The sequence below is a fragment of the Chlorocebus sabaeus genome, chromosome 27 (genome assembly GCF_047675955.1).
Source record: "Chlorocebus sabaeus isolate Y175 chromosome 27, mChlSab1.0.hap1, whole genome shotgun sequence".
NCBI lineage: Eukaryota > Metazoa > Chordata > Mammalia > Primates > Cercopithecidae > Chlorocebus > Chlorocebus sabaeus.
The window spans coordinates 4,381,653-4,407,904 of NC_132930.1; the positions used below are offsets into that span (position 1 = coordinate 4,381,653).

Here is a 26,252-nt window from a genome sequence, read left to right on the forward strand (position 1 = left end):
TTTTATGAATGTTAATGACAGTTGTGGGAGTGCTAAAAATGTATTTTATTATTTTAATATTGTGTATTTCTGGCACAGAATTCTCATTTTTTGAGTATTATGTCAGGGCACTTTGTATGACAAATGTGTTGGTCTTACTAAATATAATGTTACTGTGTAATACCATTTTGTCTACCATTATGACTTTCCTACTCAATTCTAATATCCGTAAACTATACTTTCATACATGATTTGATTGAACTTTCTACCGTCCATTTTTTCTTTGAATTATTTAGTGTTGATAAGGCAGATGATGAAGATGATGAGGATTTAACAGTGAACAAAACCTGGGTCTTGGCTCCAAAAATTCATGAAGGAGATATCACACAAATTCTGAATTCATTGCTTCAAGGCTATGACAATAAACTTCGTCCAGATATAGGAGGTAAGTTTGAGTTACCATTCTGGGAATTTGATGACTATTAAACATATCATTACTGATACCATTTTAATCATTTTTTTCTTATTTTTGGAGTGTGTGATGTATGTCAGAAAATCTGCTGAATTTGAGGATTATTGGTTGGAATGGTCACTAATGTTTTGAGGAGTTCACAGTCTGAAATAAGAAGGAAGAAAAAAAATGTAATTATTTTCCAACTGCTACAACAATATCTGACAGAGTTTTGATAAAACTGCCTAAGACTGAGGAATGCTTCATAAAAGAGCTAATATTTGAAAGATAAGATATAGAATAATGACCATTTTTACAAATAATGAATATTTTACATTCTCATTTCCAAAATTATAATTTTTCATGCCATATTGCACTGGGTAAGACTAGAGTATAATGTTGAATAATCTCAAATTGTTTCTGATACCTGGTAAAGCAATCCCTATTTCACTAGTAGGTATGATGTTTGCTTAAACGTCTTTTTTAAGGACAGTATTTTTCTTTTTTTTTGTTACATTGTCTTCTTATTTTGCTAGGGTTCTTTCTTTCCCTACACATCTACAAGTATGTGTGATGTGAAAACACAGTCTTCAAAACAGGTTTTTTTCTGGGTATATAAAAATGTCAGAAAGCTAGAGAGAAATGTGTTTAAGAAACTGAACGGTGATAGGGAAAAGAAACAAAAGGGAGAATTTTGTGCTCAACCCTGGCATCATATATTAGTAGTATTTGCTATGTATCTATATGGGCAGTGAATTTCTTGCATTTAATTAATGTTTGGTTTATTTTAGTATTTTGGAAGTTTCACGGTTTTGTTCTAGTTTTACCTTCGTACTTTTAATAGCCTTAGTCTTTCATTTATTAGCTCTTTACTCAGGATTCTCAGTTGTTATTGATATTATTTAACTCCCACATACTGTCCATACAACAATTAATGATCTTTTTCTATTTTCTTTTCTTCTTTCTCCTTTGCTTTATTATTTTTAATTACATATTTTCTGCTTTGTCACAATATGTACTATTTGTAAATTTGTTTAACAGCATTTTCCCAATCTTTGTTTTAGTCTTTAGGCTCTATCAATGTATGCTGGAGGCTATATTCTTTAGGAAGCTAACACAAGAACACAAAACCAAATACCACCCATTCTCACTTATAAGTGGGAGCTAAATGATGGGAATTCATGAACACTAAGAAGGGAATAGCAGACACTGGGTGGAGGGTGGGAAGGAGGGGAGGAGCAGAAAAGATAACTATTGGGTAATGGGCTTCATACCTGCGTGATAAAATAATCTTTACAACAAACCCCTATGACATGAATTCATCTACGTAACAAACCTTCATGTGTAACCCCGAACCTAAAATCAAAGTTAAATAATAATAATAAAAAATTCTTATCATTGGTCTATTTTGCTAAAGTTATTTTAGTCATCTCTTTAGTAGATTTTTCAGAAAGTTGTTATATGTAAAAATTATTTTTCTATTGATTTGAAACTTGAAGGACTTAGTGGCTATATAGAAACTCCTCTATTTATGTTTTCTTCCACTGGCTTTTCACTTTCATAGCCTAATCACACTGGTAACTTGCTTTGTGTGTTATTTTTGAAAAGTCTAATGTCAGTCTGTTATTCAGTCCTTGTAATTCACTTAATCTTTTTTTTTCCTCCTGCAAGCCTTTAAGATTTTTTAAGAAACCTTTCACATGAAGTATTTTCTTAGTACATATTTCAGAGTTGTTCAGTTTGGGTAACTGTTTTTCTAGACATTGTTAAATTTTTTCAAAATGTAATTTCAGGTTTTTTTTCAACCTTGGGAAAAGGCATTTACTTACGTATGTATGTATTTATTTAGGAATATAAAGTTGAATATTTGTTCTGTTACGTTGTTTTGGTTTTCTTCTTCATGAATTCCCACTGTAGGTGTGTGAGTCACACTTTGCCTGCTTTGTATCTGCACAATATTCTCTGTGACTTTCTGACTTCTCTTTATGTCATTTGTATTCTCTTCATTTTTTCCCTGCCTATTATTAAGCTGTTTTAGTTGATTCATTGGTGACCATCATAATTTTGTCTTTTTCTTCTGTTTTTTTGAAGTTCAACCAATTCTTTATTTATTTTTTCCTTTTTGTGTATGTGTGTGTGGGTGAGAAATGTATTTATCTTGCTGAGTTTCTGAATTATTTTATTCAAGGTGATTTTTTCTTATTCCTAAATTTTTGTTCGAATATACTTAACTGTGGGGAGTATTTTCTTACAGTTTCTTCTGCTTATTATTTTGTGTGGGAATTTTCCACAATTGATTTGTATTAGATCTTGATATCTTATTTCTGCAATAACTATTTTGTCCTTTTAATTTTGTGGTTTGTGGGTGTTCTACAAGATCTTATCTTATTGATGTATTTTAATGTAATGATAGCAAAGTTCAGACTGTGGATTTGATTGTGGTGGGGCAGAAATTCTATTACCTCCAATTCATTGATTCTTCTGTTACTTGTAGAAGCATGAGGTAGTCCCCTTGACTTTTCCTTGTCACTCTACAATTTCCAAAGCTCACTTCTGTTTTTGTTTTTGACATTTTTTCTTGGCCCAGAAACAACCTATTTTGAATATCACTCTTTTATATCACACATACTTGTAGATCCTTTTCCTCTTAGTTCTTGTACTGGTCTCCAATATGTTTAAATACTTTCATATTAATGGTATACTTACTTTCTTCAGGACTTTGGGATCTACCTTAGGTCCATCACTGACTCGCTTCTGTCTTATACAGAGCCTATTTCAGGCTGCTGTGCCCACCATAAACTGTTGCCTTAGAGTAGAGGTGAGACAATGTTTGAAAGATTCATTTCTACGATTTGGTATTTGGGGTTTTATTTGTTTACTTGTTTGACTTTTATACTCATTTTGAAGTGTGGGCATTTTTTGTCTTCAAGTTATGCTGAAGACTTAATTTTTGTTTACTTCTATTTTTCCGTTTTTTTGTTTTTTTATACTTTTTGAAGGAAATATTGGGAGATGAAGACACAGGGAATTTATGTAAATTTTCTCATGTACTGCTTTAGACTTTTACAATTTATTTCTTTGTAATTTCTACTTTGTCACATGCAGTAGTTAGTGAATATTGTTTAATTTCAAAAATTAGCCTGTGTTCTATGTATATTTTTGTTATTGGTTTCTACATTAATTTAATCTGGGTCTGAAAACATACTTAAGTCAGATTTGTAATTCTTGTTGCTCAAATAATCTATACATCTACTGAAAGAATTGTGTTAAAAATCTCTGACTACAATGGTTGAGTTAGCCTTTTAAAATTTTTTTAGTCCAGTAAGATTTTGCTTTATACATATTGAAATTGTTTTAGGTACACACAAATTTAGGACTGTTATATCTCCTTTTAAAAAAGAAGTTTAACTTTTATTTTTATGGATACATAGTGGATGTTTATATTTATGGGGTACATGAGGTATTTTTATATACAAATACAACGTGTAATAATGACAACACGATAAATGGGTATTCACATCAAGTGTTTATAATTTCTTTTTGGTACAAACATTCCAGTTATAATATTTTGGTTATTTTTAAATGTATGATATATTGTTATTGACTGTAGTCATCCTGCTATGCTATCAAATAATAGATCTAATTTATTCTATTTGACTATATTTTTATACCCATTAACCATCCCTGCTACCCCACCTCACTACTCTCTGGTAACCATCATTCTATTCTAACTCTATGAGTTCAATCGTTTTGATTTTTAACCCCTACGAATGAGTGAGAACATGTGATGTTTGTTTTTCTGTGCCTGGCTTATTTCACTTAATGTGATGTCATCCAGTTCTATCCATGTTGTTGCAAATGACAGACTCTTATACTTTTTTTGGGGCTGAATAGTAATCAATCGCATACATATACCACATTTTCTTTGGGATGGTTACACCTTCTGTTAAATAACAGTTTTATCATTAGAAAACAATCATTCTGGTCTGTAGAATACATTTTGCTGTAACATTTAATTTGATTAATATTATATATCTACATTTGTTTTCTTTGAGTTATGATTTGACTTTTATTTTTTTTTTTTTAAGATGGAGTTTCGCTCTTGTTGCCCAGGCTGGAGTGCAATGGTGCAATCTTGGCTCACCGCAACCTCCTCCTTCCGGGTTCAAGCAATTCTCCTGTCCCAGCCTCCCGAGTAGCTGGAATTATAGGCATGCTCCACCACGCCCAGCTAATTTTGTATTTTTAGTAGAGATGTGGTTTCTCCATGTTGGTCAGGCTGGTCTCGAACTCCTGACCTCAGGTGACCCACCCGCCTCGGCCTCCCAAAGAGCTGGGATTGCAGGCATGAGTCACCACTCCTGGCCGATTTGACTTTTTAATCTTTTTTCATACTTTAGTTTTCAGCATTTTTGTGTCCTTCATTAAGTAATTTCTTTTAGGAAATATATATATTGCTTCCATTTCCTAGTCATCAAGTCTGACAATTACTTTCTTTTAAATAGAGTGGTTAATGCAGACATGTTTAAGGTAATAACTGAATATTTTGTGTTAAATCTACTATCTTTCTATTGTTTTCTTTTTTGTTAATCTGCTTAATTCGTTCTCTACTGCTTATATTTTTCTCTATTTTTCCATTTTTGAATTGATTAAATATTTGTAGTTTTATTTTATCCTTCTATCGTTGCATTGTATACATATTCATTTTTAAGTTTTAGTCAGTAAAATATGCACTTTATTACATTTAATCAGAAATCAGTAATTATCATAATTCAAAGAAAATTCAAACCTTTTTCCATAAACTACAGAGTCATTTTACTATTATGTCCATATATTTTATTCTATATATATATATTTTTTGTCTTTATTGTAATTCTTTTTTTTTTTTAATTTATTTATTATTATTAAACTTCAAGTTGTAGGGTACATGTGCACAACGTGCAGGTTTGCTACATATGTATACTTGTGCCATGTTGGTGTGCTGCACCCATCAACTCGTCATTTACATCAGGTATAACTCCCAATGCAATCCCTCCCCCCTCCCCCCTCCCCATGATAGGCCCTGGTGTGTGATGTTCCCCTTCCCGAGTCCAAGTGATCTCATTGTTCAGTTCCCACCTACGAGTGAGAACATGCGGTGTTTGGTTTTCTCTTCTTGTGATAGTTTGCTAAGAATGATAGTTTCCAGCTGCTTCCATGTCCCTACAAAGGACACAAACTCATCCTTTTTTATGGCTGCATAGTATTCCATGGTGTATATGTGCCACATTTTCTTAATCCAATCTGTCACTGATGGACATTTGGGTTGATTCCAAGTCTTTGCTATTGTGAATAGTGCTGCAATAAACATACGTGTGCATGTGTCCTTATAGCAGCATAATTTATAATCCTTTGGGTATATACCCAGTAATGGGATGGCTGGGTCATATGGTACATCTAGTTCTAGATCCTTGAGGAATCGCCATACTGTTTTCCATAATGGTTGAACTAGTTTACAATCCCACCAACAGTGTAAAAGTGTTCCTATTTCTCCACATCCTCTCCAGCACCTGTTGTTTCCTGACTTTTTAATGATCGCCATTCTAACTGGTGTGAGATGGTATCTCATTGTGGTTTTGATTTGCATTTCTCTGATGGCCAGTGATGATGAGCATTTTTTCATGTGTCTGTTGGCTGTATGAATGTCTTCTTTTGAGAAATGTCTGTTCATATCCTTTGCCCACTTTTTGATGGGGTTGTTTGTTTTTTTCTTGTAAATTTGTTTGAGTTCTTTGTAGGTTCTGGATATTAGCCCTTTGTCAGATGAGTAGATTGCAAAAATTTTCTCCCATTCTGTAGGTTGCCTGCTCACTCTGATGGTAGTTTCTTTTGCTGTGCAGAAGCTCTTTAGTTTGATGAGATCCCATTTGTCAATTTTGGCTTTTGCTGCCGTTGCTTTTGGTGTTTTAGACATGAAGTCTTTGCCCATGCCTATGTCCTGAATGGTACTACCTAGGTTTTCCTATAGGATTTTTATGGTATTAGGTCTAACATTTAAGTCTCTAATCCATCTTGAATTAATTTTCGTATAAGGAGTAAGGAAAGGATCCAGTTTCAGCTTTCTACTTATGGCTAGCCAGTTTTCCCAGCACCATTTATTAAATAGGGAATCCTTTCCCCATTTCTTGTTTCTCTCAGGTTTGTCAAAGATCAGATGGCTATAGATGTGTGGCATTATTTCTGAGGACTGTGTTCTGTTCCATTGGTCTATATCTCTGTTTTGGTACCAGTACCATGCTGTTTTGGTTACTGTAGCCTTGTAGTATAGTTTGAAGTCAGGTAGCGTGATGCCTCCAGCTTTGTTCTTTTGACTTAGGATTGTCTTGGAGATGCGGGCTCTTTTTTGGTTCCATATGAACTTTAAAGCAGTTTTTTCCAATTCTGTGAAGAAGCTCATTGGTAGCTTGATGGGGATGGCATTGAATCTATAAATTACCTTGGGCAGTATGGCCATTTTCACCATATTGATTCTTCCTATCCATGAGCATGGTATGTTCTTCCATTTGTTTGTGTTCTCTTTGATTTCACTGAGCAGTGGTTTGTAGTTCTCCTTGAAGAGGTCCTTTACATCCCTTGTAAGTTGGATTCCTAGGTATTTTATTCTCTTTGAAGCAATTGTGAATGGAAGTTCATTCCTGATTTGGCTCTCTGTTTGACTGTCACTGGTGTATAAGAATGCTTGTGATTTTTGCACATTAATTTTGTATCCTGAGACTTTGCTGAAGTTGCTGATCAGCTTAAGGAGATTTTGGGCTGAGACAATGGGGTTTTCTAAATATACAATCATGTCGTCTGCAAACAGGGACAATTTGACTTCTTCTTTTCCTAACTGAATCCCCTTGATTTCTTTCTCTTGCCTGATTGCCCTAGCCAGAACTTCCAACACTATGTTGAATAGGAGTGGTGAGAGAGGGCATCCCTGTCTTGTGCCAGTTTTCAAAGGGAATTTTTCCAGTTTTTGCCCATTCAGTATGATATTGGCTGTGGGTTTGTCATAAATAGCTCTTATGATTTTGAGGTACGTTCCATCAATACCGAATTTATTGAGCGTTTTTAGCATGAAGGGCTGTTGAATTTTGTCAAAAGCCTTTTCTGCATCTATTGAGATAATGATGTGGTTCTTGTCTTTGGTTCTGTTTATATGCTGGATTATGTTTATTGATTTGCGAATGTTGAACCAGCCTTGCATCCCAGGGATGAAGCCCACTTGATCATGGTGGATAAGCTTTTTGATGTGTTGCTGAATCCGGTTTGCCAGTATTTTATTGAGGATTTTTGCATCGATGTTCATCAGGGATATGGGTCTAAAATTCTCTTTTTTTGTTGTGTCTCTGCCAGGCTTTGGTATCAGGATGATGTTGGCCTCATAAAATGAGTTAGGGAGGGTTCCCTCTTTTTCTATTGATTGGAATAGTTTCAGAAGGAATGGTACCAGCTCCTCCTTGTACCTCTGGTAGAATTCAGCTGTGAATCCATCTGGTCCTGGACTTTTTTTGGTTGGTAGGCTATTAATTATTGCCTCAATTTCAGAGCCTACTATTGGTCTATTCAGGGATTCAACTTCTTCCTGGTTTAGTCTTGGAAGAGTGTAAGTGTCCAGGAAATTATCCATTTCTTCTAGATTTTCCAGTTTATTTGCGTAGAGGTGTTTATAGTATTCTCTGATGGTAGTTTGTATTTCTGTGGGGTCGGTGGTGATATCCCCTTTATCATTTTTAATTGCGTCAATTTGATTCTTCTCTCTTTTCTTCTTTATTAGTCTTGCTAGTGGTCTGTCAATTTTGTTGATCTTTTCAAAAAACAGCTCCTGGATTCATTGATTTTTTGGAGGATTTTTTGTGTCTCTATCTCCTTCAGTTCTGCTCTGATCTTAGTTATTTCTTGCCTTCTGCTAGCTTTTGAATGTGTTTGCTCTTGCTTCTCTAGTTCTTTTAATTGCGATGTTAGGGTGTCAATTTTAGATCTTTCCTGCTTTCTCTTGTGGGCATTTAGTGCTATAAATTTCCCTCTACACACTGCTTTAAATGTGTCCCAGAGATTCTGGTATGTTGTATCTTTGTTCTCATTGGTTTCAAAGAACATCTTTATTTCTGCCTTCATTTCGTTATGTACCCAGTAGTCATTCAGGAGCAGGTTGTTCAGTTTCCATGTAGTTGAGCGGTTTTGATTGAGTTTCTTAGTCCTGAGTTCTAATTTGATTGCACTGTGGTCCGAGAGACAGTTTGTTATAATTTCTGTTCTTGTACATTTGCTGAGGAGTGCTTTACTTCCAATTACATGGTCAATTTTGGAGTAAGTACGATGTGGTGCTGAGAAGAATGTATATTCTGTTGATTTGGGGTGGAGAGTTCTATAGATGTCTATTAGGTCTGCTTGCTGCAGAGATGAGTTCAATTCCTGGATATCCTTGTTAACTTTCTGTCTCGTTGATCTGTCTAATGTTGACAGTGGAGTGTTGAAGTCTCCCATTATTATTGTATGGGAGTCTAAGTCTCTTTGTAAGTCTCTAAGGACTTGCTTTATGAATCTGGGTGCTCCTGTATTGGGTGCATATATATTTAGGATAGTTAGCTCTTCCTGTTGAATTGATCCCTTTACCATTATGTAATGGTCTTCTTTGTCTCTTTTGATCTTTGATGGTTTAAAGTCTGTTTTATCAGAGACTAGTATTGCAACCCCCGCTTTTTTGTGTTCTCCATTTGCTTGGTAAATCTTCCTCCATCCCTTTATTTTGAGCCTATGTATGTCTCTGCGTGTGAGATGGGTCTCCTGAATACAGCAGACTGATGGGTCTTGACTCTTTATCCAGTTTGCCAGTCTGTGTCTTTTAATTGGAGCATTTAGTCCATTGACATTTAAGGTTAAGATTGTTATGTGTGAACTTGATCCTGCCATTATGATATTAACTGGTTATTTTGCTCGTTAGTTGATGCAGTTTCTTCCTAGCCTTGATGGTCTTTACATTTTGGCATGTTTTTGCAATGGCTGGTACCGGTTGTTCCTTTCCATGTTTCGTGCTTCCTTCAGGGTCTCTTGTAAGGCAGGCCTAGTGGTGACAAAATCTCTAAGCATTTGCTTATCTGTAAAGGATTTTATTTCTCCTTCACTTATGAAACTTAGTTTGGCTGGATATAAAATTCTGGGTTTAAAATTCTTTTCTTTAAGAATGTTGAATATTGGCCCCCACTCTCTTCTGGCTTGAAGAGTTTCTGCCGAGAGATCTGCTGTTAGTCTGATGGGCTTCCCTTTGTGGGTAACCCGACCTTTCTCTCTGGCTGCCCTTAAGATTTTTTCCTTCATTTCAACTTTGGTGAATCTGGCAATTATGTGTCTTGGAGTTGCTCTTCTCGAGGAGTATCTTTGTGGCGTTCTCTGTATTTCCTGGATTTGAATGTTGGCCTGCCCTACTAGGTTGGGGAAGTTCTCCTGGATGATATCCTGAAGAGTGTTTTCCAACTTGGTTCCATTTTCCCCGTCACTTTCAGGCACCCCAATCAGACGTAGATTTGGTCTTTTTACATAATCCCATACTTCTTGCAGGCTTTGTTCATTTCTTTTTCTTCTTTTTTCTTTTGGTTTCTCTTCTCGCTTCATTTCATTCATTTGATCCTCCATCGCTGACATTCTTTCTTCCAGTTGATTGAGACGGTTACTGAAGCTTGTGCATTTGTCACGTATTTCTCGTGCCATGGTTTTCGTCTCTTTCATTTCGTTTGTGAGCTTCTCTGCATTAATTACTCTAGCCATCAATTCTTCCACTTTTTTTTCAAGATTTTTAGTTTCTTTGCGCTGGGTACGTAATTCCTCCTTTAGCTCTGAGAAATTTGATGGACTGAAGCCTTCTTCTCTCATCTCGTCGAAGTCATTCTCCGTCCAGCTTTGATCCGTTGCTGGCGATGAGCTGCGCTCCTTTGCCGGGGGAGATGCGCTCTTATTTTTTGAATTTCCAGCTTTTCTGCCCTGCTTTTTCCCCATCTTTGTGGTTTTATCTGCCTCTGGTCTTTGATGATGGTGATGTACTGATGGGGTTTTGGTGTAGGTGTCCTTCCTGTTTGATAGCTTTCCTTCTAACAGTCAGGATCCTCAACTGTAGGTTGTAGCTGTAGGAGATTGCTTGAGGTCCACTCCAGACCCTGTTTGCCTGGGTATCAGCAGCAGAGGCTGCAGAAGATAGAATATTTCTGAACAGCGAGTGTACCTGTCTGATTCTTGCTTTGGAATCTTCCTCTCAGGGGTGTACTCCACCCTGTGAGGTGTGGGGTGTCAGACTGCCCCTAGTGCGGGATGTCTCCCAGTTAGGCTACTCAGGGGTCAGGGACCCACTTGAGCAGGGAGTCTGTCCCTTCTCAGATCTCAACCTCTGTGTTGGGAGATCCACTGCTCTCTTCAAAGCTGTCAGACAGAGTCGTTTGCATCTGCAGAGCTGCTGCGTTTGTTATTATTTACTGTGCCCTGTCCCCAGAGGTGGAGTCTACAGAGACAGGCAGGTTTCCTTGAGCTGCTGTGAGCTCCACCCAGTTCGAGCTTCCCAGCAGCTTTGTTTACCTACTTAAGCCTCAGCAATGGCGGGCGCCCCTCCCCCAGCCTCGCTGCTGCCTTGCCGGTAGATCACAGACTGCTGTGCTAGCAATGAGGGAGGCTCCGTGGGTGTGGGACACTCCCGGCCAGGTGTGGGATATGATCTCCTGGTGTGCCTGTCTGCTTAAAGCACAGTATTGGGGTGGGAGTTACCCGATTTTCCAGGTGTTGTGTGTCTCAGTTCCCCTGGCTAGGAAAAGGGATTCCCTTCCCCCTTGCGCTTTCCAGGTGAGGCAATGCCTCGCCCTGCTTCAGCTCTCGCTGGTCGGGCTGCAGCAGCTGACCAGCACCGATCATCTGGCACTCCCCAGTGAGATGAACCCAGTACCTCAGTTGAAAATGCAGAAATCGCCGGTCTTCTGTGTCGCTCGCGCTGGGAGTTGGAGACTGGAGCTGTTCCTATTCGGCCATCTTGCTCCGCCCCTCTCCATATTTTATTCTATATTTATCTGAAATACCAAAAGATATGATTATTATTAATTTTAGGTGTTTAAAAGCAATTAACTTACACCAATAAATTATCCTTTCTGGTGTTAATTCCTTTCTTAAATACCCTATTTCCACTTATAAATATATTATCTGCAGTATTTCTTTTGGTGCGAGTCTCTCGAAATGGAATATTTCAGTTTTATATGAAAATTATTTTGTATTGCCTTCATTTTGAATATTTCCAATGGATATGGAAACCCTGTTATTTCATTTCCAAATTTCATAAATATCACTCAATTTTCTCCTGACTTTTACTATTTCTGTTGCGGAGTCACATTTCAACATTAATCTTGAAATTTTGAAGATAAAATGTATTTTATCTCTGGATAACTTCAACATTTTCTTAGTCTTTGATTTTCTACTGTTTTATTTTAGTGTCCTTAGATTTGTTTTGTTTCATATTTATATTGAGGAGTTTATAGGACCTCTTGAATCTGTGGGTTGAAACATAGCTGCTTTTGAAATTCTTGGCCTGTATTTCATCAGACATTTTTATTCTGTCTCAGTTTCTCTGCAACTCCACTGCAGGTATGTTTGACCTCTGCCGTGTCATTACATCTCATACGCTCTTCTATAGTTTTCTCTCTACTCTATTTGTGTTTCAATCTGCTCTTTATTACAGACCTCATTTCCCATTCAGTGTTTCTCATTTGTAGTATTTACACCCAATTTTTATATCATTTTCAGGTATTCTATAATATTTGCAATCTTTTCATTTATTTTCTTATATATATATTAACTGAAGTTATTTTAAAATCTTTGATCATTACAATGTCTTGATAACTTGAGTAACTTTATAAAATTTTATTTTCCATTGTATCTCTCTGTTTAAGGTTATGTGATTATATTTCATGGAATGTTTCTTAATTTCAATTGAATGCGAGTAGGGTATGTGAAAAATAATAGAGATTCTACATGATATTGTTTTCTTCCAGAGAGGACTTAATGTTGTTTCGATAGTGAGATTGAGTAAAGAAAATCACTGTCATTTGGTCAGAACTAGCATAATTTCCTTGGTAAAACTTTTATTTTGCCTAAGACCCAACCATTTGAGATACATGGACTGACAGCCTGAGGTTTGTTCCAGGATCCTCTCTTCTTGGTTGGCTAGACATCCCTAAAATAGCTCAACTCTCTTCATGTTGTTTTAGATGCTTAGGAGCTGCTTATATTTGGTTTGTCAACATCACATATGTACAATTTAGAAAACAAAAAATGCCTTGAGGGGAAATCACATGTAGAATGTTCGATTAAATTCTGTGTGTGTGTGTGTGTGTGTGTGTGTGTATTTTCCAGGGAAGTCCTAGCTGTCTTGATAGCCCTTAATTTCAAGTTTTGTCTCTCCAGCCAAATAAAAGAGCTAAAAGTTCTAAGCTGATCTGTTCTGTTCAGTCACTATTGCTGTGCTGTCAAACAGCAAATATATCAAGGGGAAAAAGTGGCCAAAGAATAATGTAGAACTCATCTCATTTTCATTATTTTCGGGAAACTGTTACATCAAATTCTAGCTATCTGGTTTGCTGTGCTTTCTTCACTATCTGTGTGCTTTTATTAAAAAATGCATTTTATAGTTGTCTTTATGGTGGTGGATATTTTGATATCAATTAAACAACAAAGGAAGCATCAGAAGTCTGTATTTCTGTTTTACTCCTTATACTCTACTATAATTATTTTGTGTCTGTTTTCTCTAATGTAAGTTCCCTAAAACTATAAATCACTGTATTCTTAATTGCTAAATCAATGCTTAAAATATAAACCAGTTTCTCTTAATATTTACCAAGTATTTGTAGAATAGAATCCATTGTATATAGTCTTTTATAGTCCATGTGTAGGTATTTTGATAGTTGCCCTGCTCCATGAGTTTTGCAGTTTAAGTATATTTATTTCAGATCAAGCTATAAATGTTCAAATTTTATATCCACTTGGGATAGCATCACTGTGTTTAATACATTAGGTTAAATATGTCCTGGATACCTTGATAACTGTATCAGGCATAGTGGCATTTTTTTCGGTGCATCTGACTGTATATACATCATAGGTGACTTAATGTTGAAATAATTTTTGTATGTATAGCTTTCTGTCCAAAATATGTTTTAGTACCCTTTGTCTTTGGTGTTGCTATGAAAACTTATATAACCAACTTATTGAGGTCTTCTGAACTTAATGGAGAATTAACATAAAAAGGTTTTGTTCATCCAGTTAAGCTTCTATTGCTTTATGATGAATATCATAAATGATGATGAATATCATATGATGAATATCACGCAGTGGCATGATCACAGTTGACTGCAGCTTCAACTTCCTGGGGCTTAGCTTAGCTGATCCCCCACCTCAGCCTGTGGAGTAATTGGGACTAGAAGCATGCCACAGCCCGCACAGCTAATTTTTGTATTTTTTGTAGAGACGGGGTTTCACCATGTTGCCCAGACTGGTATCAAACTCCTGAGCTCAAGCGATCTGTCTGCCCCAACCTCCCAAAGTGCTGTGATTACTGGCATAAGCCACCATGCCCAGCCTATTTTCCTACTTCTTAACAACTTTTCAAGTAGATTCTATGACTTTCCAAACAGTTTCAGTTATTTAAATAGTTCAACCTAATATAAAAAATTTAATATCCAGATTAAAAGACATCCTCTTCTGAGACACAGGGAAGATAAGCCCCACTAGGGTGACACTGTGGGAGTTGGAGGATGGTAAGAAAGGGAGTAGTGTGGCCTGTTGTTTTATTCCATCTCTTTATCTCTTCTGTGTTTCTAGTGATGGGGACATGGGGGAGATATAAAGAAGACTAGTCTACATGTTTTAACTGGGCATAGTTGCAACCTTAGTCTTGTTACTTGTTACTTCTTTTTGGGATAACGCCAACTGGCCTTAGGTGTAAGTTAAGGGCTAGATGTATAAATAATGACTTTTATGGTTAGGAAGTATAAATAATTTTTGTTGTTTTTCATAGGCATTTTATATGGCTCAATTCCCTGGCTTGGGAAATCTGGATGCTTATCTGTATCTTCCACCTGCCTTAACTCCTTTCAGCAGCAATCTAGTCAGAAGATATGTGCTGCTGATGCACAACTCTCTTGAGGTCAAAAATCCTGTGAGATGCTGCTAACCAAGTTATTTTCTTTTGGCGTGCTTTATAGCCACAAGAAAACAAAATATCCTAAAAGTGCTGAAGAGTAGATGTGCAGCTCTTCCTCTGCTTATTCTTCTTTAAGTCCTATCACTTCTAGGTTTCCTTTTCCCCGATCAGGTATGGGAGCAAGAGCAGGTTGCCAAGTCTGCTGCCTAAATGTATATTTAAGTAGAGAATGAGAAACCAGTCTTCAATTTTCCTGAGAAGACATTCTAGGGAGTACACATACACACACACACACACACACACACACACACACACACACACACATATGCCATTTAAATATAGATATATGGGGTTTGTTTGTCTGTATTTTGTAGTGGGATATACACTACACTACACCTGTATTGTAAGGTACAAAAAGTAATTTATAATGAAATATTTGACATTCTATATGAAAATGCTCAGGTTTAACTACACTGAAGGAAATTATGAAGCTGCCAGATGCTTGCATTTATACAAAGAATGACTGTATATTAGAAAGCCCACATAAATCAAGAGATATAAGTGTGTCTTATCAGTGACTCCAGTACTATGAGCAACATTGTAGTTGGTCATATGGCTAGGTAAAATGGTGTAAAACATTTTGTAAAATTCAGAACAAAATAAATACCATCTTCCTGTGTTTTATTTTTCAGGAATTCCTGGCAAACACAAAAATACTTCGTGGTTACATGTAAAGAAACTTATCTTCTAGGTTCGGACTATAAGGCATACTGTTTTATACTGTTTTACCTATAAAAATGCTAGACAGGATATTCAAAATCTTGTTAAATGTGGGACAATTTTTCATCGCATATGACTGTTTTATGAAGTTCTAGGACTTCATCCACTAAACACTGTTACTAATAATCCCAATTTTTGTGATGAACACAAACAGCTGCCCAGAAATTTTCAAAATAATTTACAGGAAACATGGTGTTCTCATTGAGAACCACTGGTGAACATTGTTCAGTAAAACTTACTGAAATGATAGAAATGTTCTGCATCGCCCAGTTTTGTAATCTCTGGCCACAAGTGGCTGTTCTGTACTTGAAATGTGATTAGCATGCTTACGAAATATTTTTATTTCATTTAAATGCTATTAATTTCTATTTAAATTTAAACAGCCATATGTTTCTACTAGCTATAGTATTAGCTCAGCCTTAAGAATCTACTTATCCCTATGCACCTTTTCATCCATATATATCTACATGTAACCTGGGAAGGTTGTCAAGTGGTGTTTGACATTTGCTTGTTATTTAAGGCCTCAGAAGTATCTAAACTCAAGCTTGGCATCTATCTTTGGGTCAAGAACCTCTGCTGTATAGTCTAGGGAAACTGGAATGTGTTAATCATACTTATTTCAAAGTCTATATGTGATATGGGCCTGGAGTTTTCCTTCTTGGGACATGTTTATAAGCTCTACCGTTTAATAACTATAGCCTTTCTGTTAACTAGATCAAGATTTTATTTTTCTCAACGTTATAACCTGTAACATTATTTTCATTTTTATTTACTTTTGAAAAATTGATTTCCTACTGACTTTTTCCTGATTCATGGATTATTTTGTAATGTTACTTAATATCTAAATATTTGGGGATTTTTAAAGATATATTTTTTGTTAATAACTTCTATTTTAACTTTGTTGTGGTCAGAGAATATACTTATATTATTTCAACCTTATATAAGCATGATACAATAATCAAAACCAGGAAGATAATATTGATATGTTACTACCAGTGAATACTTGGCCCCACTTCCCAATTGTCTCAATAACATATTCACAGAAGGATGATTCAGTTCAGAAATAATACTACATTTTTGTTGCTTCACTGGTGAATTTCAAAAAATATAGAAGAAAGAACTACTATAAGTCTTACACAAATTCTTTCAAAGAAATAGAGAAAGGATACTCAACTCATTTTATTAAACCAGCAAAATCCTGATAACTAAACCAGACAAGGATATTACTAGAAGAAAAATTATACACTCATATCTCTCATGAATGTATCAGTTGAAGGAAACAGTTGGTACATTTATGAGAAGCGATTATTTGCAGATAAAAACAGTTGTCTCCCTGAATAAACTTTCAGAAAATCTTCAAAGAGGCTGCTCTGCCTATGGAGTAGCCATTCTTTTATTCTTTTGTTTTCTTAAAAACAACAACAACAACAACAACAAAACACTAGCTTTCACAATAAAAGAAAATATTCATAGAAATTTGAGTAGTTAGATAAAAAGAAATCTGTATATGGGCAAGGACCAGAAGATGGTCCAAGAACAACCAGTTGTGTAACAGTGCTCACACTAGGTGGTTGCTTTCTTTCTTGGAATTGTACCTATGTCATTTACGAACAATAATATACTCGGTTGAATGAAATATTTAAATTTGAAGTAAAATTTATATAACATAAAATAAAGAAAAAAATTATGTATGATAACTTCAATATCTGAATAAGTGGGACTATTTCTCTTTTTTAAGGCCTATTCTGTGACAATAAGAAAGCCTATAAAACTCTACAGGATTAGAGTTTTTAATTGACCTAAATTAATTTTAATATACAAAAGTGACCGAAAATCTACATAATCTGCTAAAGGTATCTTAGTTAAATTAGAATAGTGTGTCCAAGAAAGCATGGTTAAAATAAATTAGAAAGAAAATATTTTTTAAATCTATTGTAGTTTATCTTTTCTCACTGATATACCAATTACCCACCTGTTTGGGTAATTGGTGGGTTACATTTGGCTCTCCTAATTATTGCCTTTGCTACTTGGAATTTGAATGCGGAAACTTCATTGATCACATTGCTTTTTTCTTTAAAAATTTTTTTTTCTACCTGTTTCTATTTTCTGGATGTTCTTTAAATTGCCCTGAACCTCTATTCTTTCTATATTCTCCCACTGGGAGAATATCTACTTATATCCTGTGGAGCAACTTAAAGCAAAGTACTTAGCATAACAGCACAGAAAGAAACCTTGCAAAAATAATCCAGTGCCATCTCTACCTGCCTTCACACACACATATATGTGTGTGTCTGTGTGTGTGTGTGTGTGTGTGTGTGAGATTTGCCATGGCAGTACATAGTTTTCCCATGCACTGTTATGCTATTGCAAAAAAGAGATCTTTAATCTCCATGTGTATTGATGAATTAAACATAGTCTGTGCTTACTTTCAAGATGTTATTTAGAGTCTGGAATGACAATTCTCTGTTAGTTTTATTTTTCTAGTTTTAAATTAAAACATAATATTTTAGTTTTTGAACATCACTCATATCTTGCAATTGAATACACTTTGGATTGAGAAAATGATAGTACTAAGAAAGATTACTTAGTCAATTTCCAAGAAGTGAATATTTATGTAATATTACTCGTAAGTATTGTTCATACTATGAATCAAAGCAACAATGAGTCATTATTAAGAAGTAAATACAGATTTCCGGGTTTTTTTCTTAATTATATTTTAAAGCATGTCACCAGTCATGATTTCAAAATTAATACAAAATATTTTAGTCTACTTTCCGGTTTATTCGTCTTTGTGGGTTGGTGCTGCAGATTCAAGAATCAGATCAAATAGCATGTCAAGTTTACAAAATGGTAAACAGAATAACTCAAAAAGATTTGTCACAGTTTTCAAATACATATTTAACAATTATTAACTAAGTATCATCTATATTAGTAGCAGTATTGGACTTACTGATGTGATTCTTCTTTTGTCTCATTCTGGGTGCACTTGCTGTATACGCATCATAAAATACTTCAGTGTCTCTCGTTCTATGTAACTCATGCCAAAATGCCAAAGTTAATGTTTTTCTAACGTATATGCTTATCTTATAATTGGCTAAGAAACGTTGATATCAGGAAACCAAGATGGTTAACTTATATCTCTAACCCTCGACATCATAAATGTAGAAAACATTTATACTCTAAAGAAAATTGTCCCAGGAACAATTTCTCTCTCAATGTAGACAATGTTCAGCTTTGAGTATGTAAAATAAAAGTAGACACTCGACATTTGCTGATTTATCAGTTTAACTGAAAAAAAAAATCTTATTATATAAGAATGGTATATTGTTTATATCAGTTATAATCACTTATAAGTGGTAATCAATATACTTACAAATGGAACTAATAAATCTGTTGTCTTGTTTTTAATTGACTTTCATAAAAATCATTCTGTTAATCTAACTATAATTAGCTTAATTTTATATTTATTGGCTATAATTCATAGCTAGTCAGAAACAAATTAGAAACAGTTAAAGCAACTCATCTCAGAAGTCATCAGTCTATGTTACATTGTAAAACCTTCCATAAACCGTATGACCTACTTTTATTTAAAATATCTAATTGATGGCTAGCAAAGGAATTGCATTTTCAAGTATTGTGTAGATCTGGAAACATAGTTTTGTATACTAAAATTAAATCTGTGTTATTAAATATGTATGCCATATAATAAAATTTTTGCTTGAGGAAAAACAAACTATGTAAGTATCGTGTGTTTTATTAAGTGTATTTTTAATTGCAAGGGGTAAAAATATTATTCTAAAATTTTACAGACATTGTTTTGCAAAATGCTTCACATTTTTCACTGAAGTTTGGTAGCTTGAGGGCTCTGTCAGATTGAAAAATGCCAAGATCTGGAGACTGAGACTGAGTAGATATTCAGTCTGGCAGACTTGTGTGTGTATTAAAAGAATAAGTACACCTTGCCTGGTCAATCACAGCATTGCGATTATGAGTGAGAAGTACTCTGTCATATAGGAAACATGGATGAAGTTTGAAAAAGATAACTGAGCATGTATGACTAAAAACGTGCCACGATAACAGAAGCTTTCAGTCTACAAGGTCATTTTTCTGCATTATCTAATGTACTTTATCTCTATATAATTATCTGTGACTGATCTGCAAAATGTAAAGATTGTTTTTATAATGGCTACATTTTCACATTTCATAATAAAATACGTTTTATGATTGAAATGGTAAGATGTAAGTAGTTGTTAAGATTTCCTTAAAACTACAATTTATTTAAAACAATGTCTAATCATATCTTTGACCATTCTTTTTGTTGATATTTTGCAGTGAGGCCCACAGTAATTGAAACTGATGTTTATGTAAACAGCATTGGACCAGTTGATCCAATTAATATGGTGAGTAAGAAATATTAAAAATAATTATCTACCATTGAGATCTCTCAAGTGTATACCTCCAAAATAGAATTTGTATGTGAGTAATTTTTTATACTTAATTCTGAATGAATTCAGATCAACATGTACAATTACTTTGTGCCAGGTATGGGCAACTGGAGCTAAACTACACCTGTATCTAAGAATCTGTATCTTGTTATTCTAATGTGTTGTGTTTGGTAGAACTATGCAAGGGCATAACAGATTATCATCTGATCCACCAAGAAAAGGTCCCTGAAGAAATCTGGAAAGAAAAAAATCAGAAAGCCTGAGGGGAAAGTAGTCAATCAGAGAGAGAAAACAAGGGACTTACTAGCAGAGAAAGCAGCATGCACAAAGTCACAGAGGAATGAAACAGCCTGTTAAGATCAGGGGAACTTCCAGCAATTTGATGTTACTGGAATACAAAGTGCAAAGTAAGGAATTGAGGCAACAGGGATATTGAAGGATCTTATTAAGGACAGTCTTGTAAGCCATCGTAATAGGAAGCTTGTGAATTGTATTATGTATAAATTATATCCCTTGGGATAAGAGAGATGACAGGAAACATTTTACCAGGGGAGCGTCAAAGGCAGATTTACATTGCTTAATACATTTCTCTTATAGTAATATAGAAGATGGAGGTAAGAGTCCAAGTTAGGGTTACAGAGACCCATTACAGGTTATTGTATTAGTCTGGACAAGAGATCTTCAAGGGCTTACTTACTGCAGTTGCAATCAAGCTGGAGATGACAATAATACAATAAAAAAATAGGTAAGTTTTTGAGAATTTGGTGACTTATTATGTGTAACCTGATTCCAAGGTGTATAAATGAAGATAGTTTGAAGATGGTAGAGTTATTATCCAACGTAGGAATACAGTGTAGGCCTGTGTGCCCCAAATCCTCATGGTGCATTCAGGAGGAACTGTCCAACAGCATTTTGCCTTATAGATCTGCTATCAGGGAAGATGTTAGCACAAAATATAGATGCAGATGAGAAAGAGAAAGAAGACAAGAAGAATATAATAAAGCTTAAGATATCAAGAATGTGTGAGATGATCTAAGAGAAGATTCAGATTAAGACGATCACAGATCTGAGGACCAGATGGTGTAATGAGATGAATGTATATGAAATATAGTTGCCAGAAAGAGAAGCACAGAAAGGGGACGTATTCAGAAAAGTCAGAAGGGTAGGAGCAAAAATGAGAGAAGATGGTATTACAAAATCTGAGAGAGTAAAGATGATAAAGAAGGAGGGAATCATAATGAATTACAAATGCACATGAGAATACAATAAAATGGATTAGATTGTGATAACTGGCATTGGCAAGTAGGTGGTGTTAATTGTCTTTGTTAGGAGAAATTCAGTTGGAATGGCAAAGACAGGAAAGGGATAACAACTGGATTGCACATCCCTCCTTCATCTTCAAAAATGGCCTCATGTCCAAACTTTTTGCCATGGAGCCCTGAGAATATATACGGTTCTTGCAGGGATAGTCATATAGTCAAGTGCTGGTTTCTGGGAGCTAGGGAGTGAGTGGGAATGTAGATTTAATTTTATAAACTACTATTTTGAGAAACATGGCTTAGAAGATGAGATAAGAGTATGGGGGTAGAGAAGGTAGAGGAGAGAAGAAGAGAAATAAGGAAGGGAGAGAGAATATGAGAAAATATCAAGACAGAACAATTTAGAATAAAAATTGAGAATGTGTGATATTCATTCCTTATGTTATATACATAGAATAAATAGTGTTTTATTACTAATGAAGAACAAAATTAACAATGCCAATATAAGCAAAAGGCATTATTTTAAAAAAGACTTTACAATATTCAGTTCTAAATGCTAATGATCCCATTTCTGTGAGTCACACTACTGAGTCCCGTTGAATGCATTCAATAACGTCTTGTACTCCTCTCCTTCACTTTTGCCTTTGGTATTAGTTCGCTAGGGTTGCCACAAAAAGGTAGCACAGACTGGTGGCTTAAACAATAACAATCTATTTCTTGCAGATATTGAGGCCAGAGGTCCAAGATCAAAGCCTTGGCTGGTTTGGTTTCTTTTTAGGTCTATCTCATTGGCTTGCAGACAGCTGCTTTCTCACCATGTCCTCACATGGTCTTTTCTCTGTGCCTGTGCATCCCTGGTGTCTCTTTGTGTATCTAACTTTTCTCTTCTTATCACAAGTCATATTGTCTTAGGGCCCACCCTAAAAGCCACATGTTGACTTTAAAGGCCCTGCCTTTAAATGTAGTCACATTCTGAAGTTCTTGAGATTAAGTCTTCAACATATGAATTTGGGGGGTAACACCATTCAGCCCGTAAGACATCTAAAGATAGTTCTCAAATATTTTGCTGATTTTCTTCTTCATTTTAGCTATTCGATATTACAACAGTCAAGTCTTCTCTTTATTACAGGTTTTCCCGCTTTACAGCTGGGGAACCTTTCTGGTATGCCTAACGGTTACCTATGTCTGCTCACTCCTCTGGTGTGACAGTCACACTCAGTTTTTCTCTTACTTGATGCAATCTTCACATGACTCTCATTAACTTTTACAGCTGTCTGCACTGATTATTGTAGTGACAACATTTTAGCCATGCCATAAGTGACATCTTTGTCACCTTAGTACAAGCAAATATGAACTGGCTGTGGATAAAATTGAATTTGAGAGGATAAAGGAATGTTCCAAAAGATTGACCTAGAAGTTAGTCTTAAATTAGGGGCTAACTTTCAGGGAAGAGTCGAGGTTGGGGCCAAATCTTTGCCAGGAATTTGCCAAACCTCTGTGAGATGGGAAAAATAGCCTTAAAGTGAAAAGAGAAGAACAAAGAAACAAATAGCAGACCTTAGGGAACACATGTATTTAAGGACCTGAAAGATGAAGCTGAGATAGTAAATGAAACATCAAGGTTGACAAGAAAGTGACAAAACAATGCTGTGGAAACTAGGGAAGAGGCAGTTTCAACAAATCTTTTTAGTATTAGTTCTACCCAAAACAAATTACTATACAATGAGTTGATTTTTACAAACAGAAAACTTTTAATATATATGTGTAATATGTTGCATTTTTTTAACAATATGCAAATATCAGATTTCATAAGGTAATACATTGCTAAAATGTTGGTTTTTTTTTTTTGGTGGAATATTGTAATGTTTAGTTTCTAAGTAACCAACGCCTAGAGAAAATAAGACTGTTTGAGCATATGGGAAAATCTGCATTTTCCTGAATTGTATATTTTTTGTTTGGGGATTATGTTTTCAATTTGCATGAATACATTAAATAAAAACATGGTCATTAAAGTAAAGAGAAACAAGATTCAAGGATGTATTAGTATTCTAGAAGCACTTTGACAAGAATGACTATCAACAGGCTTCTACAATGATCTTCCTATATAAAAGATTAATGTATTAATGATTTAGTTTCCCCAGTGGAGCAAATTACACACTTGTACCCTTCAACAGTGATCATTTTAAAAAAACTTAATTAAATAAAATTACTATTGAAACTAGTGATACTAAAACAGGTGAAAATAAATAAATAAAAGAACCCCACGGAACACTTGATAATGTTTATTAAAAAGAAAAGCATTGTAATACTAGGGATGAATTAGAAATAGGTTATGTAGAAGACTATTTTAACTAAACAATGCAGGGAAATTAGAATTCACTTTTCATAAAATGAGCAAAATTGTTTTGAATGTGAGTGTAATTGAGGAAGCAGATTTAAGCATAATTAAAAAAGCAAGAGGGTGTCACTGCCTTAAGTACTCATGTAATTTAACTTACTAGTAAGAAACAAAATTAATATATTAGTTTAATTTTTTAAGTTAGCCAAAATTTGTTTTGCTGCAAAATGGGTGTTTCTTTTTAAACTTAGATACATAAAATAGCATTTCCATAGATTTCTGAATAATGCTTAAAATGACATTATTCTACAATGGAATATGCTTTTCTTTTTACAGTCAAAATGAGTAACAGATGCACTAATGAAGACGGGAAGAATAGAGTAACTTGGAAAGAAGCTGTTCAATTTTATATATGGTTTGATTAAAACTATCTTCAATATAAACAGAACAAAAATATGCAATCAGAATTGAAGTGAAGAACATGTTACTAGAGATTATTAGACAAAATAGTTATAACCTCCTAACTTTTCAGATTTGGGGGAGATTATGTATCTTTACTCTTCTGAGTAAATATCTCACAATGTTGGCTGCCCTCTGACTAGCAAGTACAACACTCAAGGGCCATAGCAATTCTTTAAAGCCAAATCAAAATCAGTAAGAACTCCAGGAAATTCAAGATGATATTATGGGTATCTAACAGGAGGCTACAGCATAAGATTAGTAAGTACAAAAGTAGCTACAACTAAAAATTCCAGGTATAATTTGGACATGAATTTAATTGTAGGAACTGGTATACCCTTATATAATCCAATATTAAGAGATGACTAATATGGATACTTTGAAAGTAAGGGACAAGGAACAACTAATAAAAACTACTTAGATCCCAGTTCTCATCTGCAGAAGTTCATTTAAATATTTTCTAACTGCAAGAGTGATATGTCACACAGTCCTAGAATATACTTTTGAAACTGGATAGAATCTTCCTGCTGGAAATTGAAACAGGACAGGATCTTCCTGCTGGAAATTCTGATTTGTCTTTTAATGGAGACAGGGTTGAGGAACAAGGGCACCAGCTATGAAGACGACAATTTAAAAAGGAGCTGGGAAGTCACCTGGGCTGTGCCTCAAAATAACTGCCTGCTGGAGAGGACTACAAGGGGGTGAGCAGTAGGCAAAGAGGATCAGGCGAACTTAGCAAATGACAGAATGCTTTCTTTCTGGCCTGCGCAGAAATATGTAACAGGAATGTCCATTTTCAGAATTTTTTTAACAGAAAACAAAAATCTAATTGCTCTCTACACAAGGAAAAAAAAACCTTTTTAAACAAAAATGTATGTAGAGCTACAGAAGTCACAATTATTATTTATTATAGAATGTAAATAAGGGATTTTTCTCAGTAATAATCATTTTTCATTCATTTAAGTGAAATGGTCAAGTATCCAACCTTAATGTCAAATTGACCTTAGAATCTCTAAAAATTATCAAAATAATTTTATTTCTTAATTCAAATACACATTGTGTATATATATTTCATTGTTTTATTTGTCTGTCATATATTTATTTACCATTTATTATAGTGACAATTGGTTCATTGTTAAAAAAGATATCAGAAAAGATATGTCATCCTTTCTTCAGAAGAGTATAAAACCTAGCAGGGAAGATGACTAAAAATGCAAATTAGACCAAGACAGAAGGGAAAAGGCAGGAAAAATGCTGTGTACAAATCTATACATATTTTAAATTGTAAATGGTGATCCTAATGCTATTTTCTTCTAAAAATGTTTTCCATAAAAAGAGTTTTTTATTATGAAAGTAATACATACTCAATCTGGGTAAATTAGAAATTTAACTTGGATAAAAGAAAAAATTTAAAATATACTGAAATATTATATCTAGTGGTCACCATTATTATGATCGTAACTCTATGTACATAGTTTTACCCAATGCTTTTTTAACCTCACTATTTTATAATATTATGTTTTTCTATGTGTTATACTGTGTCATTACTTTTAAAAAATTAATTAAATGTTGCATATTATTTAGTAATGAATTATTTTACATGTGGAATAGTTCCAATTTGCTGTAATTGAGTAATATTATTATTAAATATTTTAGCCACCATTATTATTTCTTCAGGCTATGTGTATACATACCCTAGACCTCTCATAGATTTTGGTCAAATATTGAAAGTGAAAATTTTGAATTTTTAGAAAACAAATTCAAAAATTGTTTGAATTTTTTTGACACTTCAAGATAGATACCTCAAGGTAGACAGTCTTGAATTGGTTACTATTTTTTTTTGGTTTTTTATGGGTTAGCAATCATAGAATGTTGTAGAATGTACTGCTTGGTAATTCTGACCTCAGGGTAGGTTTGTGGCCAATGTTCTGACAGAATGAATGTCTAGTTTGCTTCAGCTCATGACTACCATAAATGTACTTAAAACTTGGTTTTTGGCCTTTAACCGGCTGCTCCAAGTCACTATTCCAAATCTCACATGTTATAGCTGATTCAAACATACTCCCTAATTTTTTACACCTTTATTTACACATTTATTAATCACAGAAGAGTGACTTTGCTAATAATATAAAAACACACATAATAATATAAAAACATATATATCCAAGAAAAAGTACATATATATCTAAGAAAAAGTAATTTAGCATACACACACACACACACACACACACACACACACACATATTAATATGACCTAAGGCACATTTAGGCAGTTCATATTTTTTCATGTTAGGAGATTACATTATAAAATTGTGTAGAGCTACATATATTAGTTGCACGTTGAATTTTGAAAATG

The 26,252-nt window shown here is 34.6% G+C and overlaps 1 protein-coding gene across 1 annotated transcript in view; it reads left to right on the plus strand.

Moving 5' to 3' along the window:
* GABRG1 (gamma-aminobutyric acid type A receptor subunit gamma1) overlaps window positions 1-26,252 on the plus strand; it is a 100,973-nt gene that overhangs the window by 28,931 nt on the left and 45,790 nt on the right. Inside the window, exons 2-3 of the mRNA XM_008017500.3 lie at window positions 276-424; window positions 19,728-19,795. Coding sequence (XP_008015691.3) covers window positions 276-424; window positions 19,728-19,795 — 217 coding nt within the window. The remainder of the gene's footprint in view (window positions 1-275; window positions 425-19,727; window positions 19,796-26,252) is intronic.